We start from the raw sequence: 19124 nt of genomic DNA on the forward strand, positions 1-19124 counted from the left end.
GACCAGACTGAGGTCACGTGGCCACTACCAGACAGGGACCGGATTCTGGCAAATGGCTTATCAGTGATGTGTCATCCAGAAGCCCACCGGGCGGGCTCCGAGGTAGAGAGGAGAGCTTTACTGGTGATAGCAGCTTGCAGAGCAGGAAGGGGGAGGCTCTGGCGTGTGCCGAGGGTCCTCTCTCTGAAGAGGGAAGGGCAGGTGGTCTTTATGCCTCACAGGGTCCACGTTACACAGGGAGTCGCGGGCATTCAGGTTGGGGGAAAAGCTGCCCTTCCCTCCAAGGGGAGCCACACACACGTGCAGTGAGGAGACACAGCTGTGGCATCCTCCACGTGCATTGCAGGGCAGGGTTTTCCTGTCAGAATGAGGTGGAATTGGCTCTTTCATCGAAAGGTCAACCCCAGCACTCAACGCCTAAGCTACATGGGCCTCAGCCTCTTTAAGCTGAAACTGGCGCAGTGTCTACAGTCGTGTATCTGAAAACAGTGTGGTCCTCCGTCCCGTCGGAGCTGTCGGAGGCGCACGGTCTGGGCTGTAGCTGAGCGTTGGGAGGAGCGAGCCCCTCCTCCACAGCTCCTCTTGCTCAGGAGTTTAGCAAGAGTGTGAGTTTTCCTGCAGTATAGGAATTTAGACAGCTGCCGTGCCAGCCAGGCCTCGAACCCTGGGTCCCAGCTAACTTTTATTTCCCTAAGCTTCGGGGCCATCTCAGCTGAGAAAGAGGTATTTGTTTTGGTCTTTCGGGTCATAGATGCTTCATTTTCTTGGTGCTGGGCCCTGGATGAGTTCAGGAAGTAGGATTTCTGCTGACGGCTGTACTGGTCTGCTGGGGCTGCCGTCACAGAGTACCACAGATCAGGTGGTTTCTCACGGTGCTGGGGGCTGGAAGCCCAGGAGCGAGGCATCTGCAGGGTTGGTTTCCCTGGAGGCCTCCCGAGGCCTGCAGACCGTACCTCCTCCTTGAGCCCTCAGATGGCCTCCTCTCTGTCCAGCCCTGGTGTCTTTCTACTTTGTATAAGGAAAGCAGTCCAATTGCATTACGTCCTGCCATCACGATGTCATTTAATCTTAATCTCACTGGTGGTTAAGGCTTCAACATCTGAATGGTGTGGGGCGGGGCAGGGAAATACAATTTAGTCCATAGCAAATGTGGAGCCAGCAACCCCCGCCACCACAGCACAGGTTCTGTGGGGCTTTTTGTATGTTAGACGGCACGCCAGACACAAGCAGCACATAGTAAGTGCTCAGTAAATGTAAGCTCTTATTTTACGTCTACAGGGAAACTGAGGCCCGCAGAATTAAGACTTTTTGTCCATGATTACGCAGATGATCTTCTAACAGAGCTGGAATGAAATTAGAATGGAGGCCTGGAGAATACCTGTTTCCATGCTGTTTCCAGCGTGCCATGTTTTATCTACCTGTCCAGGAGTGACTCATTCCATTCCCTGACCTCTGCTCAGCTTTCAAACCCAGAGAAAAGGCTGGGGCACTTGTCCTCTGTGTGGGACCCACACCCCCATTGGTTTTTGAGATCAGCATTCAGCACGGTCTTAATGGCAACCACGGCCCCAGGTGGCCGCAGAGCCCTTGACATGTGGCAGGTGTGACCAAGGCCCTGAATTCTTACTTCTATAAAATTAGTTACAGATTAGTTTACATGTAAACAGTCACATGTGGCTGATGGCCACCATTGCTGACGCCCCGCTCTGGATGACCACACCTGCCGCAAGAGATGACTTTCTGGATAAGAGAAGCAGGGTGGCAGAAACACAGCTCTGAGCTTCCGAGCGCCTCTTGGTCCTCTGATGAGACCACAGAGGAAGTCTGCTTGGCCAAGCACGCTGTTTCCATGTTTTCGTGCTTGCTGTCTTTTTTAACAGAACAAACAGGTCTGTTTCTATGAAAATTTAAAAAGCATTAATATTTAGCAGCATTGTTTTATGTTGCGTTCATTTATCTGACAAGTGATACTTGTTTTTCATTTACAGTTGAGATATTTTCTTTAAAAGTAACATTAAATATTGATTCAATTCGAAGAATGCAGATGGCGTCTGGCTGGGTGACGCATCACGATGCGGGTGGGGGTGGCTGAAGCTGAGCTGGTGCACAGACCGCCGGCTTTACAGGAAGCGTTCCCTGACCGCCGGCTTCCCCACACTGTCCGCCCTGTCACGGGCTCCCTTACCCACCGCGCTGTCCCATCTGCTCAGAGTCACTGACGTCCTAGCTGGTGGAAGCCGCCACTTTCAGTTGACTATGGTATCTCTAGCATTTCACACACAGTAGGTGCTCAATGAATAACTGTCGAATGAATGAATGAGAGAAGGAAGGCTGAGGGTAGCTGGCACGTTTGTGCTGAAAAAGTCACCTCCATTCTTCCAATATTGCAAACGTATTTTGTACGTCCACAATGAGAAATGCTTACTATACCCATAAATCATGTCTTCAGTTATCTATTTTTAAAAGTATCTCACTGACCAGGGGCAGGTCTTCATGACTGGATGTGGGTCCATATTGTGTAATGTCACACGCGGCCGGGCGTGGGGGCGCACGCCTGTATTCCCAACACTTCGGGAGGCCAAGGCGGGTGGATCGCTTGAGGTCAGGAGTTCAAGACCAGCCTGGCCAACATGGTGAAACCCTGTCTCCACTAAAAATAACGTTAGCTGGGTGTGGAGGTGGGTGCCTGTGATCTCAGCTGCTCAGGAGGCTGAGGCATGAGAATGGCTTGTACCTGGGAGGTAGTGGCTTCACTGAACTGAGATCACGACACCACACTCCAGTCTGGGCAACAGGGTGAGACGAAATAAAAAGAAGACTGTCCCAGTCAAGTTAATCAGCATGCCCGTGCTGAACGTGAGGCCCCCAGAACCCGCTCCGCATGTAACTGAAAGTCTCTACCCTTACGAAATCTCAGGAAAGAGGCTTTTAAGAGGAATCTGTGATTTGTCGTCTGGGAAGCAGAGGTGGTTCTCTGAGCGGCAAGACTGAAGCTGCTGTAGTGACAGTCAAAATCCTCGGGAGGCTTTGCCTGGGCTTCTCTGTAAGTGAAATTTATAGCCACGGACCTCCTGCTGGGTGTGGGCTCAGCCCCTCCCCTCTCCCCAGGGAGGGCTGCCTGCCAGCATTCTCCACTGAGGACTGGACATGGCCCCACGTCCCCCAAGGAGGCACCTGCTTGGTGGAGTTCGGAGACCGTGTTCTCTGTCAGCAGAGGTGGGCCCAGCCATCGTTTACTGGCTGAGCACCTTTGGCCAGTCACTGGACAGCTCTCTGCTTAGAATACTAGTCCAGGAGTGGGGAGGGTTGACCTCAAGCATCTGGCTAGTGCTAGACACCCGCTTCCATCCCAAGAGTTGGCCCCTAGCTCGTTGCTGGGTTGAATAGAGTGAGTCTGTGCTGTGGCACGGGAAGTCCCTGCCTAGGGATCTCGGGGGGCCTCGTGAGATGCAGTTTCACCTTTGTTTATCCACATAAACCCTGCTCGCTTCACCTTGGTTTATCCACATAAACCGTGCTCGCTTCATGCCTTCCACTTGGTGCCTGGTTGGAAGCGTCAGAGCTGGTGTAGCTCAGAGGCTGGTGCTGCAGACCGCCTGGCCGGGGCCCTTCCCATCCGCCCTCTCGAGGGCTCGGGGCAGGAGAGCCTTCCACCTGCGTGGCCACACGGCCGCCTCAGCAGGCCAGGGACTGATCGTCACGCCAGCACAGACACATCTTTGTCTAGGTTAGTAACTGACACCAGAGTATTGTTTAAACAAATATGCCACAGAATGCTATTGAATACCTTCATCTTGCCACCCACCAGCAAAATCAACTGTTCTTAACATCATGTAGCAAAAGCAGAGTATCTTTATGGTGTATTGCATTCATAAATCTGAGCGCATCAGAGCGTGTGGTTGGAGTTGCTGCAGCTTTACTTACTTTACTTTCAACACCATTACCACATGACGGGCGCTTTCTCTGTGAGTGGGAACCCGGCTGCTGCTGCTGGCACCAGGACGCTGATCTCAAAGTTCAGTGGGGTACGGGTCCCACACAAAGTGCTCCAGCCTTTTCTCTGGGTTTAAAACCTGAGCAGAGGTCAGGGAAGGCGCCGATTCACTCCTGGATAGGTGGAGAGGACACAGGGCGCGTTGGAAAAGGCGTGGGAACACACACTCTTCAGGCCTCCGTTTCAGCCTAATTCCAGCTCTGTTAGAAGGCCATCTGCGTAATCATGGACAAAAATTCTCAGTTCTGTGGGCCTTAGTTTCCCTGTATACGTAAAATAATGAGAGTCCACCAGGGCTGTCGCCGTCTCCAAGCCGGCATGTTACTAGGTGGCCTCTCCTCTAAAGACGCCATCCCCAGCCTCCACCCGGAGGCCCTGCTATCTGCACAACCTTCATGTGGAGCCGAGGCCGGGCTGGGGCTGGAGGAGCACACAGACTGTATGGTGGCTCCACCTCCTGTGAGGCTGGGCTGTCTGCCAGCGTCTCGTGTGTGTGTGTGTGTGTGTGTGTGTGTGTCAGGCAATGTGCGTGTTTTAAAACCAAAGTGCCCTTTTATGGTGCATATACACCCCCCTCACCACCATCCTGGCCCCTCACACAACGCTGGATCCCGTGTGCACCTGCTGGGCCCTCATCCCCACTGTCACCAGAGCGTGGAGGCTTTGTTCAGCCAATAAGCTGGAGAAGCCGAGGGTGCCCAGAAATGGACCATTCTGCCCACGTGTCTTATGAGCCCCTCAGTCGCCCCTCTTCTTGGCCCCCAGCCCCACTGTTGCCATGGAGACGAGTACCACACGGAGAGCAGCCGGGGGTCTGACCTCTCAGACATCATGGAGGAAGACGAGGAGGAGCTGTATTCCGAAATGCAGCTGGAAGACGGGGGAAGGAGGCGGCCCAGCGGCACGTCCCACAATGCCCTCAAGGTGAGCGGTAGGGGGAGGGGCCGTGTGCACTGTCACCAGAGTAGCTCCATCCGCGTCCCTTTGCTGGGGCTCCAGAGGGGCCTTGCCCTGCGACTAGTAGCCCTCGGATTTGGATCCGCTTCTTTCTCACTATTGAATCTGCATTCGGGAATTGCCTCCACTCTTGTCTTGCTCTTTGCCAAAAGGTTTGGGTAAAGGAGTTTAGGGGGATCCATTTGGCAGCGTCCAGGGGGCACCCACCTCTGTGCCAGGAACTGGAGTGGGAGAAATAGAACAAAGAAGACGCCCCTACCCCCTGCAGCCTTAAGTCTCATCTTGAGAAAACCTGCAGCTGAGAGCGCACAAATCAGCCTCTAAGTCTGAGGTGGAGGCCGGGACGGTGTGGTCGGCAGGGAGCTCCTTAGAGGAGGGGACTGCAGTGGACCCTGCTGGGTGGTGGGCGGGAGTCAAGCACAGTGAGGTCGGAGATGGGCATGGAGGAAGGGCTGGCCCGCTTCCAATCTTGCCGGCCTCACAGACAGGCGGAGGCTCCATGCACCTGCTCAGACCACCTTCGCTAGACCCCAGCACCCCTCCCTCCTGCTCTGGCAGAGGCCATCAGCCAGGGGTCGACGGGAGGTTACCTGCAGGAACATTGAGCTCAAGGAGGGTAGGTTTCCCCTCTCTGTGGCTTCCCCTCAGTCCTGGCCGCTGCTGTGATTGCTAGGCGGTGTGCTCCAACTCCTCAGTGAGGCGTGACCAGTTCCAGGCGCTGGGCCCTGTGCAAGGCTGAGGGGTGCCCTCTGCGGGTCCCAGCCTCACAGCAGACAGACAAAGGGCAAGCCATTGGTAGGAGCTTTGTGGGTTTTCCAAATGAAAAAGGCCTTGGTGAGGAAGATCCCCCGGGCGAAGCTTCCCGGCCCGGCCTTCTCCAGGAACACAGGGCGTGCATTTTGAATGGTGGACAGAAGGCTCATCCAAATCTGGCTGCCGACTCGGTGCCGATCCCCAGGCCTGCCTACTTGCATAGAGAAGACTGACTTATGTTCTCCCGCAACGGCCCTGGCAGGGCCTTGGGGATGTCCTGTCACCAAAGAACATGCCAGATCTTATGCAAACCCTGCATGGCACAGCACGCACAGCCCTGCACTCCACCCTGCCGCTCCCGGGGACACCCCACAGCCGGTTCACACCAGCCTTTCCGGAGTGGTCCAGTCTGGCCCATGGCCCCTCTGTGTGCCCCAGAGCCAGGAGCACCCAGAAAGTACCCATGAGTCGGGCCGCTGGTCTCCCCATGTCCCTGACTCCCCTCCTTTTGACGGAGGAAGAGCCGGGACGAGGCTTCGTGGAAATTGCTTAGTAGAGAAATCATGTTACCTTCTCTCCTCAGGAGGTGGCCTAGGGTCAAGTGAATTCGTCATAAAGCTGCTGGGCAGAACACCCCGCCACACACAGACACAGCCCCACCCGCTCCACCTCTCAGCAACTTGGGGATCACCGGGGCTGGGGCGCGGCCAGGATGGCTGCAGCCTCCCTCTCCCAGTCACAGGGTGCTGTCAGTTTTTAGAAATTTTGTAGGCTGGTCTGGATTTCTGGATTCTCTTTAGAGAATCATGGGTCATCACGGAGCTCTGGCCACTCGGGGCACACGTTTGGCAGTGGGGAGCTGTGGCAGAACTCGGCCCTCATGGGCATGGCATGCGTTCGTTCGGCCCTGCTGGCCCGGTTCATTCATCCCGCCTGCCTGGGGAAGTGCCCGGGGTTGTCACCCCTGCACTCTGAGGATGGTTTGTTTTCGGCATCTTTATTCGCTCCAGTATTAGCTGATGTTCCCCCGAACCTGCAGGAGGTGAAGGCAGAGAGCCGGCGGCTGCAGTGTGTGTGCCCGACGCCTCCTCGCCCGGTCCGCGCAAGCCCCAGGGCCATGGCAGACCCTGCACCGGGCAAATCCCTCATGGCTCCCGAGCTCAAGGGGCCCACAGCCAGAGACAGACAGGTCGCCCTGTTCTGTGCCCACGTGGCTTATCTCTACTGAGCATCCCCAGGGCCAATGGCCAGGAGCTGGGACCACACTTTGCCTGGGCAGTCAGCCAAGCCCCTTCAAAGGAGACCAGTCAGGAGTCCTTCATCCTGAGAACACGCTCTTTAGGTAGAGGGTGAGTTGAGGGCTGTTCCTGGTGGAGTGATGACATGCAGACGGGCCGCAGAAGAGCCACAGACACTGGTGAAGCAGATCCCAGTGTGGCCAGCTCCATGCCACCCGCTAGAGACCGTGGTGGCTCAGATTTGGCTCTCAGGGACCCCAAAATGTAGGATGCAGAGGAGACAGACCCCAGGCCTTTGCTGACACAGACTCTGCACGATGGTGTGCGGGCGCTGGTGGCAGGGCCGGGGATGGCGTGGTTTCATGCAGGTTGTATCTTAGCAGGGAGAAAGGGGACACGGCCTACCCAGAAAGGCCTGCAGAGGGTGCCGAGCACTGGCGGGGAAGCAGCCCCAGTGGACGGTCAGGGCAGGCGAGGCTCCGTGTGGTGGACTGCCTCCGCTCGTGCTCAGCCTCCAGGGACAGCTGCCCTCAGGGTTTCCGAGGGTGCAGCCGTGGGCAGTCTGCCCTGGCACTGTGGCCACCCCCACCCCCACAGCGGCGGTACTGCCGGCATCTGACCTGCCTCCCCTTGGCTGATGCATGGTGCTGGCTCCCGCCCGGCCTGCTAGCTCTGTGTGTGCCCTGCCTCGGCCTCCACCCCGCACCAGCCCATAACCCTTTCTGTCTTCATTCCAGAGCCCACCACGGCATGCCCCGGCCCGCGTAGACGCATGCTTCCCCCCTCGCTGCCTCCAGAACTAATTCTGTCTGTGTTTTCTTTCCTCCCCGGCCCCCACTTCATGCTGGCCACACACTGTCTGTCCCGCACCTGCTCTTGACACACCCCCCCGTCAGGAGTGCACTGGGCATAGGACCTCTGAAGGCGCTTTCTGGGAGCAGGCCGAGTCTCCCCACCAGCCCCAGCACAGGAAGAGACTTTTCAGTATCCCCGAAGTAGCGGAAGAGGACGGGGAGTGCTGCGGCCTGCTGCACAGGCGGGGTGCGGGGCCGGCCCCCGGGGCCCGGAGCGGGCTGGCCAGAGAGCGCAGGCCCGGCCGGCCCTTCCGGGGCGACGAGGGCCCTCGCGGCTCCTGGTTCCCGGTGAAGCACAGGGGCTCGGGGGCCGGCCCCCACGTGGAGGACTTCCTTCCGGAAGACAGGGGCTGTCGGTTCAGCCGCTCGGCCACCCGGAGCCCGGACAGCGGCCTGGACTGTGGCAGTGAAGAGGAGGAGTCGAGGTTTGGTTTTGGAAGCACCGTGGCTATGTGCAGCCCCGGCCCCAGCCACTGTCCCTGCAGGAGGGCCGTGAGGCCGCTGCTGGCCCGGCGGCGGACGCTGACCCGGCAGAACAGCGTCGAGGAAGACTTTGGGGAGCAGGCGGGCCTTGGTGGCGTCCTCAGGAGCACCGACCCCCAGCCCAGCCCAGAGAGGCTGCTCCCCAGGAAGCACAGCTGGGGCGAGCCCACTGAGCACCAAGATTTTCGGGGTGTCTGGAAGAAAAGCATAACCATGCCCGACAGTAGGGCAGCTGCCCAACACGCAAAGCCACCTCCCAGAGTCGCACAAGACCCCCCGGTGTGTGACGTAAACCTTTTCACAGCCACTTGCCCAACCAATCCGTTCCATTCTCATTGGTTTTCCGTTTGCTCTGGTGTCCATCCCGGGGACCCTGCTGCCGGCTCTCTTTGGTTTTCCCTGCATTTTTGATTTCTCAAGCCCCGTTTGCTTCCCAATCTTCTGACCATGCTGAAGATTTCTTTACTTTGCTTAGTGTAATGATTTCCACCCCCCAGAATCAGTAATGAGTATGGCTGCTTGAATTAAAGGACAACTGAATCTAAATTTTAATTAAGGGTTAGCTGAACTGTGATGAGCTGAAAGTTTGGCAACACGCACATGTTCACAGTGATCCTCAGGGACTGACTGACGACTAGCATCGTCCAGGGTTTTTCCCTCATTGTTTTGGCGTTTTTTCATTGCTTTTGGCCGTCATCCATAAGCAAGAAAAGAGAACAATGAAGAAATCTATTTTTTTTTTTTTTTTTTTTTTGCACATCATTTCTAAGGCTTTTGGGTTTTTTCCCTATTTCTTTTCTGTGCCCACAGTTTCCAGAACCAGTTTTCCATGATCAGCCTTCTGCCCGTCCCCCTGCCCTGCCGTCTGGGCATGCTGTTGGTTTGAGTGTAGGGGTTCATCGAAGGCTTCATTCATCTCTATATCGTGTCCTCTTTTCAGAACATTTGTCCCGTCATGCTGATCTTTTCATTGAAAACACAGGTGAGCCATCCGCGTGGCGCCAGGCCTCGGGTCTGAGCCCGTGTGCTCGCGATGGGCCCACCCGGCAGAGGCACACCATCCACGCTCCGTGGCTCACTCGCTGGCCCACCGCAGCCCGCAGCTGCCCCCGCCCCCCCCACAGCAGGCCCCGCTGCAGGCACCCTCCTCCCCAGCGCCCTTCCCACCGTTCACGCCTGTGTTCCTGAGAACTGCCTCACTCCGTTGACTCATGGCGAGCGGGAGGTTTCGCTGCGATTCTCTTTAGTCAGTCCTAACCTTCATCTAAACGTGGATTTAGCCAGAAAGGAGACCCGTCTGAGTCCTAAAGTTCCCAGCATCTTCAGATTCGGTGTAGAATGTTGAGTTTTGCAGCTGATAAAATGTAGAAACTTCCGTCTTGGAGTTTTTTGAAACCTCACACACAACTTTTATCCAAGCAGGACAGGTGGAACGGCAGCATTTTGCCCACTTTTGTGAAAGCCGTGGGGGCACGTGGGGACCAGGGGTGGCTCAAGTGCTGCGCGCGGGGCGCCGGGGTGGGGCGAGCTGTATTCAAGCCACTGTCTCTTTGGTCCAATATGTGTCTTCAGCACCACGAGCAGCAACCAAAAGAGACCCCCCAGGGAGGGATTTTTGCCCTCACCCACCATGCGCCCAGCAGCGGCGCCAAGTAGACCACGGGCACTGGCGCATGGCTTTGTTCTCCCAGGCCATTCAGCTAACCTTTCAGTTAAAAGCTAAGTTTAGTTGCCTTTAGAGATTCTGCTTCTCAACCCAGTTGATTTGGCTGACTGAATTCTTCAGTTCGCAACGCTGGCAAGACTTATGACTTTGTTGTTGTTTTGTCTTTAGATTTTAGGGAACCCAGCCTCTGCTGGACGGGCGGATCACATGGGCCGGAGGTTTCCCCGCGGCAGCGCTGGTCCCCAGAGGTCGCGGCCCGTCACGGTCCCGTCCATCGGTTAGTGGCCCCATCATTGCTCTTCTGTCTTTCAGCCTCGGAGCATGTGGCTGCTTACTCCATCTAAGCTTGAACAAAATTTTAGGAGTAGCATTTTCAGCTAAGCACAGAACACTCTTACTCATGGCAAAAGAAGGCAGGAACGGCACGACAAGATAAGTGAAACCGATTTGTAAGTATTCTCGAAACATCCAGTCGGCCTGCTCCATCCACCTTCTCCTGGCCGATTTTCCCTGGAGAGCTTCATGGGGTAAGCACTGAAGGGACTGTTTGTGTCGCCTCCCTCGGCCTGGCATGGGGGGCTCCCTGGGACACTCAGGGCCAGAGCCTGAGGCAGGTTCGTAGGCCAGATGTCGGCGTGCCTCAGGGGTCTGTGAGCCTCGCCTGAGGGAGAGCGGTCTGTCTGCAGAAGACACGTTGGCCGCGGAGCTAAGTCCTAGGGAGCACCGTGCAGCGGAGTGTCCCCTGACATGTGTGCCCCCCGCACTCATCCGGTCAGCTCCCCTGCTCATGAGTTGTCATCTGGCAGGCCGTTTCTCTTCTCTTTCTGGCTTTTTGGAATTCAGTCGGCAGAGGGGGATCAGAGCGGGTTACTTCTGTTATTAGAACAATCATGGCAAGGAGAATTCCAAAAGGTACTATGTACAAAAATGGAGCTGGTCATCAGCACAGGGGGACCAGGGCTCCAGGAATACATGCGTGAATGCGCACTCACACACACATGCACATGTATACACATGCGCACATGTGCATGCACACATGGAGAACTCTTAATACAGCAGACATAGATGAGGAGAAAGAGTCAGTTTGGCATGACAGGGCCAAGGGAGGAGAACTTTTGGGCCCCCTAGAATTGTCTAGGTCCCCAAAAAGCCACCTTGAATCAAACTGAAATAGCTGAAGTTTAAGAGGCAATTGGTCTTCCTCTCATCGACTCAAAATGAAGAAAGACTTCTTAGAGCAAAAGAGTCTTCAAAACTGTTTCCTGCCAGACTTTTTCTTCCTTGTACAATTCAAACAGTAGGAAAAAAATTCCTTTTCCATCTTAACAGTTTTTAGATTGCTTTTATCTTTAACCAGTAAACATTTCGTGCAGTGTTAAAAGATCCTTAGGCAACAGTGTTTGCAGTTAACTGAATAATAAAAGAGGCAGCCAGGCTCGGAAAACACTGACGGCACTTAATACAGATCAACTAGCAGGGTTAGTGGAAATATTCTAAACCTAGTGAGTATCTCTCAGATGTTCATTGGATCTGAGTGTGATTCCCTCTGTAGGAACTACAGAGCTTAATAAATAGGTTCTCCTGCTTTCATGTTAAATGCCCTGTCCGAGATGTTCTGTCCTGAGAAACGAGGTGGGGAAAAGGCCAGTCCTCCTGTTCAAGGCTCTCGTTCTCTCTGCGAGTTTTTGAGTCTTTATTTGTAACTTTAACAAGTGGAGACCGTAAACATTGCTCACTAAATGACCTGGTGATGGTCTAGCTGGTGAAAAGTTAATGCCGTGGGCATCAAGAAAGGCTGTCCTTCGGAAGAGGCACGGTGGGTCTTCTGTTCCAATCTCCTGGGACTGAGCACTGAACGCTGTGCTAGGCAGATCAGCACCTGAACCAGGAAGTCAAAGAAAACCATTCCTGGGCTCGCAGCCTTGCTGGGGTGACCCTCGTCAGAGTTGCAGGCAACAATTTGGCTGGATTCTTCTGAAGCTGAAGAATTCCAAAGGCTGCATGTGTGTCTTAATTTCAGTAGGACATTTGTTAAACTGGGTGAAAGAGCAATTCTATGTCAACACCTTTACCAGGAAAAAGCCTCTGAACGTCACTTGGAAAAGTGTCAACTGACAAATGTGATAGGTTTGCTTTAATTGTGCGGACTTCTGGAGCAAGCCAGGAAGCCACATAAAAACAGCTAAAACCAGACACTTTACACACAAATACACACCTCAGCACCTACTGTGGTTTCAAAACGAAACAAGAGCAGAGCGTGCTCATCGCCCACCTGAGGAGGAGGAGAAGCCCGCAAGGCCTTGGGGAATGAACCATCAGTGACGACTGAACAGGCAGGACGTGCCTCTCATTTACTCATTCTGTTTTTCTTGTGAAAATTTAGAAAATAACATCTTAGGAATCTGCTATATTTCAAAAGCATTGCTTTGCTTTTTCAGAGGAAATTAAGTCTGTGAACTATATACTATTTATTCCCATGGCACCCGTGGACTTGGGAGCCCACGCAGGCGGCCAGTCACGAGCCCTGCACACCCTCGAACACGATATGCACGCCCTTCCTCCTCCTCCTAGCAAAGACCCCCCCCCCCCCCCGGCCAGCACACTTCCTCAGCAGGCCGGGAGGCAGTGCCCACTACCCCCAGGTCACACTGACAGCTGCAACTAAGTGCATCTTTCAGTCTTGACTGCCACCAACAAGGGTGAGGGACCCCCACCGGCCCGGTCCGGTCTGCGGTGAAGCCAAGCTGCTGTTGACACATTCCAGGGAGGCTGCCGCTCTCGCCCTGCGGAGGTCCGGCGCTCACGGCACATCTGGCGCATCCTCTCTGGAAGAGGCTACGGTGGAGTCACAGCATACTCGTGATGTTATGCACATACCTTCAGTTGCAAGTGCTCCGCCCACCTCTGCTGCACCCCATCTTCCCCACAGAACACGTGACATTGGGGGCAGTTCTCTGGAAGGGGGCTTCCTTTGGAGGCTGGCCTTTGCCCGACTCCTGTGTTCCTTCAGTTGCGTGGTCCATGTAACTTTGGACTTGAAGACAAAGATGAGTGTCACAGGTCACGGACCTGGAGCATGTGCTACCTACTGAGAGAATGCACTCTTACATAGGCTGGAGGAGGGATGGGAAAGGTTTTCAAGGGGGATGTTGGCCACCCCAACTCTCTCCAGCACCTGGCCTTAGCCTCTGACCCCACTGCACGTTCTGATGCCACAAACTTGCCACATCAGCTCAGCTGGAAAGGGCTGCGAACCTGATTGGAAAATGTTGGAGCCACAGGTTCTCCTCCACTGGCATTTTTCCACACTTGGAACCGCATTCACTAGATCACATTTACAGTAAGAAGTTCCTCCAGCAGAATGGAAAGCGGGCGTCCTCAATCCCGTTCACTAGATCACATTGACAGTAAGAAGGTCCTCCAGCAGAATGGAAAGCGGGCACAGCTGTTCTCCACCCTCATCCCTGACTGCGGGAGAAGGGGCTGCAGAGCCGCGCATGCTGTAGGGGTCACAGGGTGTTTCACATTCTGTTTAACTCAGGTAACACGTGAAAAAAGTCAGGTTTTTAAATAGACTATCCACAAAATCAAAACAGTATGCAGAAGTTAACAAAGCCTGCTGTGGGGAAGTTTTGTTTCCTGGCAGAAATGACTGACGTTTTAGATTAGGCATTCAAAAAAGTCTCCAGATCTCAATCGTGTAAACAATTCATTGCACTTTAAAATTCAGCCTTTCCTGCAGCCAAGGCGCTTTTTATTTTTAGACTAAATGTTTCCTTCTTTCTGGTGGAAGAGGCCGAAGCATTTGGCTCTTTCCCCACCCACTGCCCCGTCTTGTCTACGCACTGGGTCCTCTCGTCCTGCCTCCTGTGCTCCTTGTGCCGTGACAGAAGACACGGGGCTGCTTCTCCCAGTCCTCCCTCTGCTGCTGTTGGCGTGTTTCTCACTTGCTTCCCTGGTCTTTTTTTGAGATGGAGTTTTGCTCTTGTTGCCCAGGCTGGAGTGCAATGGCGCGATCTCGGCTCACCGCAACCTGTGCCTCCTGGGTTCAGGCAATTCTTCCTACCTCGGCCTCTCGAGTAGCTGGGATTACAGGCATGTATCACCATGCCCGGCTAGTTTTGTATTTTTAGTAGAGACGGGGTGTCTTCATGTTGGTCAGGTGGGTCTTGAACTCCTGACCTCAGTTGATCCGCCTGCTCAGCCTCCCAAAGTGCTGGGATTACAGGCATGAGCCACCGTGCCCGGCCGCTTCCCTGGTGTTCTGAGACCGTCTCCTGTGATCAGAACAGTATGTTCTGTTTAGTTCCCTTTCTCCCTCTCCCCGCCTCCATTCTGTCTCTCTCCACACATATTCACATATATGCACAGACATACCTCATGATGTTTAGTGATATGTGTGTGTATATATATATATATATATATATATATATGCATACGTATTCGTATTTCCAAAATAAATGTTTTGATTCTTTAAACTTTCAACTTTTATTTTGGATTCATTGGGGTACGTGTGCAGGCGTGTGACATGGGTATAGAGCAGAATGCTGAGGTGTAGGGTGCAAGTGACGCCACCGTCCAGGAAGTGAGCATAGCCCTGTGGGCAGTTTGTCAGCCCGTCCCTGCTCCCTCCGCCATCCCATAGTCCTTGGTTTCTCTTGTTCCCATCTTTGTGCCTGTGTGGACTCAATGTTTAGCTCCCACTGGTAAGTGAGAACAGGAGGTACCTGGTGTTCTTTTCTTGTGTTAATTTACTTTGGATGGTGGCTGCAGTGGCTGCAAAGGACGTGATCATGTTCATTTCCATGGCTGCATAGTATTCCATGGAGTATGCACACCATACCTCCTATATTCAGTCCACTGTTGATGGGCATCTAGGTTGATTCTGTGTCTCTGCTATTGTGAACAGTGCCGTGATCACCATATTGAGTGCATGTGTCTTTTTGGTGAAACAACTTCTTTTCCTTTGGGTATACATTCAGTAATGGCACTGCTGGGTCGAATGGTAGTTCTGTTTTAAATTCTCTGAGAAATCTCCAAATTGCTTTCCACAGTGGTTGAACTAATTTCCATTCTCTCCAATAGTATATACGTTTTCAAGTGTTCGTTTTCTTTGCAGCCTCACCAGCGTCTAAGTTTTTGACTTTTTAATTGCCATTCTAACTGGTGTGCGTGGTATTTCATCATGACTTTGTTTTGTGTTTCTGATGATTAGTGATGTTGAGCATTTTTCATACGTTTATTATCTGCTTGTATGTCTTCCTTTGAGACATTTATTCATGTCCTTTGCTCTTTTTAATGGAGTCATTTTTTGCTTGTTGATTTGTTTAAGTTCCTTGCAGATTCTGGACACTAGACCTTTGTCAGATGCACAGTTTGCAAGTCTTTGCTCCCGTTCTGCAGCATGCCGCTCGCTCTGTTGAGGGTTTCCTTGGCTGTGCGGGAGTTCTTTAATTGGGTGATGCACGTTAATTTTGGTTTTGTGGTCTTAGCCATCAATTCTTTGCCAAGGCCTATATCCAGAATGGTATTTCCTACATTTTCTTGTGGTATTTGTATAGTTTGAGGTCTTAGTTTAAATCTTTGATTGATCTCGAGTTAATGTTTGTATATGGTAAAAGGTAGGAGTCCAGTTTCAATCTTCTGCATTTGACTAGCCAGTTAGCCTGCAGCATTTATTGAATGTGGGGTCCTCTCCCCATTGTTTATTTCTCTCAACTTTGTCAAAAATCAGATGGTTGCAGGAATGAGGTTTTATTCTTGGGTGCTCTATTCTGTCCCATGGGTCTGTGTGTCTGTGTCTGTATCAGTACCATGCTATTATAGTGACCGTAGCCTCATAGCATAGTTTGAAGTCAGGTAATGTGATGCCTCCAGCTTTGTTCTTTTTGCTTAAGATTGCTTTGGCTATTTGGGCTTTTTGGTTCCATATGAATTTTAGAGTAGCTTCTCCTAATTCTGTGTAAAATGATGATGGAAGTTTGCTAGAAGTAGCATTGAATCTGTAGATTGCATTGGGCGATATGGCCACTTCAGCGGTAATTACTCTTCTAACCCATGAGCATGTAATATTTTAGCATTCGTGTCATCTGTGATTTCTCTCGGCAGTGTTCTGCATTTCTCCATATAGAGATCTTTCACCTCCTTGGTTAGATGCATTCTGTGTGTCTTGGTTAGATGTTTTCTGTGTATTGTGTGTGTGTGTGTGTGTGTGTGTGTGTGTGTGTGTGTGTGTGTTGCCAATGGGACTACATTCTTGATTTGGCTCTCAGCTTGAACGATTTGTTGGTGTATAGAAATGATACTGATTTTTATACATTGATTTTGTATCCCGAAATTTTATTGAAAATTTCTATTGGTTTAGAAGCCTTTTAGTAGAGTCTTCAGGGTTTTCTATATTTGGAATCGTATCATCAGTGAAGAGAGATCATTTGATTTCTTCTTTTCCTATTTGGATGCCTTTTCTTTCTGTGGCCTGTTTGTTCCGGCTGATGCTCCTGTGTTGAGCAGGAGTGGTGAGAGCAGGCATCCTTGCCTTGCTCCAGTTCTTAAGGTGAATGCTTCCAGCTTCTGCTCATTCAATATGTTATTGGCTGTGGGTTTTTCATAGATGCCTCTTGCTATTTTGAGGTACATCCTTCAATGCCTAGATTGTGAAGGGATTTTTTTCAATCATGAAGGGATGTTGGATTTTATTGAAAGCTTTTTCTGTGCTATTGAGATAATCATACGGTTTTTGTTTTAGTTCTGTTGATGTGGTGAATCATATTTATTGATTTGCATATGTTGAACCAATCTTGCATTTCAGGGATAAAGCCTACTTGATCGTGGTGAATTGTCTTTTTGATGTGCTGCTGAATTCAGTTTGCTAGTATTTTGTTAAGGATTTTTGCATCTGTGTTCAGGAATATTGGCCTGTAGTTTTCTCTCTTTGTTGTGTCTGCCAGATTTTGGTATCAGAGTGATGTTAGCTTCATAGAATGAGTTAGGGAGGAGTCCTTCCTCTTCAGTTTTTTTGGGACAGTTGAAGTAGAATTGGTACCAACTCTTCTTTATATGTTTGGTAGAATTCAGCAGTGAAATCATTTAGTCAATATCAGTCTATTCAGAATTTCAATTTCTTCCTGATTCAATCTTGGGAGGGTGTGTGTGTGCCTGTAAATGTATTCATTTCCTCTAGTCCAAAAGAACCATTTTTAGAAGCTCGGTGGTATACGGAGTTGAAACCCAGTTCAATTTGCAAATATTTCCTCCCATTCTGTAGGGAAATTACTAATTCACTGTAATAAAGATGCATTTGTTGCAAGTTATATATTTACCTAAGTGAACAGTTGGTCACCTCTAAGGACTCTGACTAACATATAAACGTATTTTACACGTGGGCTGTGCTTAGCTTTCCATTTTACAGGGTGCGTGGGTCTTCCCGCACACGGGCAGGGCGCAGCTCCCGCCCCAGCCTGTGCCCGCCGGGGAGGCCCCGAGGCCCAGCCCTGTCTCAGAGCGTTCACACGCAGTGTGGCGGGGTACAGAGTGTGGCTGCGTTTTATGACAGTCACGTGCTTCTCTAATTCATCTGACCTCAACATCCTCATCTCTCTCTGCCTACATGTTAAGACACAAAAAAGACCAAAGTCAAGGAACCGCTGCCATGCTCACTGCTTTCCCAAGTAGCCTCTCCTGTGCGCGCCCCTCAGTTAGGCGGGACGGGAGGGCTCACTGCCGCTCTGTTCTTCACCCCCACTTGCTCTCAGACGACTACGGGCGAGACCGCCTTTCTCCAGACTTCTACGAAGAGTCGGAAACTGACCCCGGTGCGGAGGAGCTCCCGACCCGAATCTTCGTGGCTCTGTTTGACTACGACCCGCTCACCATGTCCCCGAACCCCGATGCAGCGGAGGAGGAGCTTCCCTTCAAGGAAGGCCAGATCATCAAGGTGCGCGCGGGCCGGCCGGCCGCCTGAGGGGTCAGGGTACCGGGGCGGAGGCTGGCAACGGGGTGTCGACTGAGAGCCGCGCTAGCCGTGTGCGCGAGCCGGCCATGGGCGGGGCACGTGGGGCCGGGCGCTGGAGGCCGTAAGACCCGCAGGAGGAGATGGCACGGTGCTGTGACGGCCAGGACCCTGTCCTCTGCCGCGTCCCTCTCCAGCGCCTGCTCCACCTGTGACGAAGGGTGATACCTTCACCTGGTTTGCCTTGTAGGTGTGTGCGTGCGCGCAGACGTACACACACACACACACACACACACACACACACACAGCGCCTCAAATATGTCCTGTGAACTCTAGATTCTATTAGGGCCTACACTGTTGAGAAAAATACTGCAGGCTCCAAAGTTTCAAACACTTGTCAGCAGGCAGGTGCAGAAGAAGGAAGAAAGGAAGGCGGGAGAGAAAGAGAGGGAGGGAGGGAGGGAGGGCGTCCGCAGCTGGAGACAGGAGTTCCAAGCCTTAGTTCTTTAACATGCCTGATGGAGGCTGCTTCCTATCCCTTTGATATCCAGCATCTTTTTGTTGTTGTTGAGACAGAGTCTCTGTCGCCCAGGCTGGAGTACACTGGTGCCATCTTGGCTCACTGCAACCTCTGCTTCCCGAGTTCAAGTGATTCTCCTACCTCAGCCTCCTGAGTAGCTGGGACCACAGATGTGTGCCATCACACCTGGCTGATTTTTTTGTATTTTTAGTGGAGACGGGGATTCACCATGATGGCCAGGCTGGTCCCGAACTCCTGACCTCAAGTGATCAGCCCACCTTGGCCTCTGGGATTACAAGCGGTGAGATCCAGCCTTCTGAGAGGAGGGGAGCCTGTGCGTTTCAAGTCGGGAACATGAAGAAAGTGTGCTGTTCAGTAGGAGAGGGGAAAGAGGGCCTTGAACCCTGAGTTTGCAGTTTCAGCAAGGGTCCTGACAGGTGGCATCTGAGAACGGTCAGAATGCCTGCTGTGTGGCACCATCTTGTTATATAGGAACCCATTTCAGACAGACAGAAACCCACTTCGTGCAGCCCACATGGTCCTTCTCGGGAGAGTGGGGTCTCACCATGCACCCCTTTAATGTGCATGGCCTTAATTACACACATTCATCCATGCAAACACCCTGCCTGATGAGAAGCATGGCAGGTTGTCCAAACTAGATGGAAAAATGGCTCTTGAGTCACAGAGCGAGGGTTATATGTATACATCTAC

General features: G+C 52.4%; 1 protein-coding gene across 18 annotated transcripts in view; it reads left to right on the top strand.

Annotated features, from left to right (window-relative positions):
* The window catches only part of RIMBP2 (RIMS binding protein 2), a 311373-nt gene that overhangs the window by 275423 nt on the left and 16826 nt on the right, over nt 1–19124 (top strand). For 10 of the 18 annotated variants that reach the window (XM_074402014.1, XM_010347625.3, XM_074402019.1 and 7 more), the window contains 4 exons: nt 4760–4918; nt 7839–8558; nt 10114–10222; nt 17697–17878. In XM_074402014.1, coding sequence (XP_074258115.1) covers nt 4760–4918; nt 7839–8558; nt 10114–10222; nt 17697–17878 — 1170 coding nt within the window. Of the gene's footprint in view, nt 1–4759; nt 4919–7838; nt 8559–10113; nt 10223–10257; nt 14341–17696; nt 17879–19124 lie in introns of those variants that run through there. The other 8 variants (XM_074402021.1, XM_010347629.3, XM_010347628.3 and 5 more) reach the window with 2 other exon arrangements.

Source organism: Saimiri boliviensis, chromosome 7, assembly GCF_048565385.1.
Source record: "Saimiri boliviensis isolate mSaiBol1 chromosome 7, mSaiBol1.pri, whole genome shotgun sequence".
NCBI lineage: Eukaryota > Metazoa > Chordata > Mammalia > Primates > Cebidae > Saimiri > Saimiri boliviensis.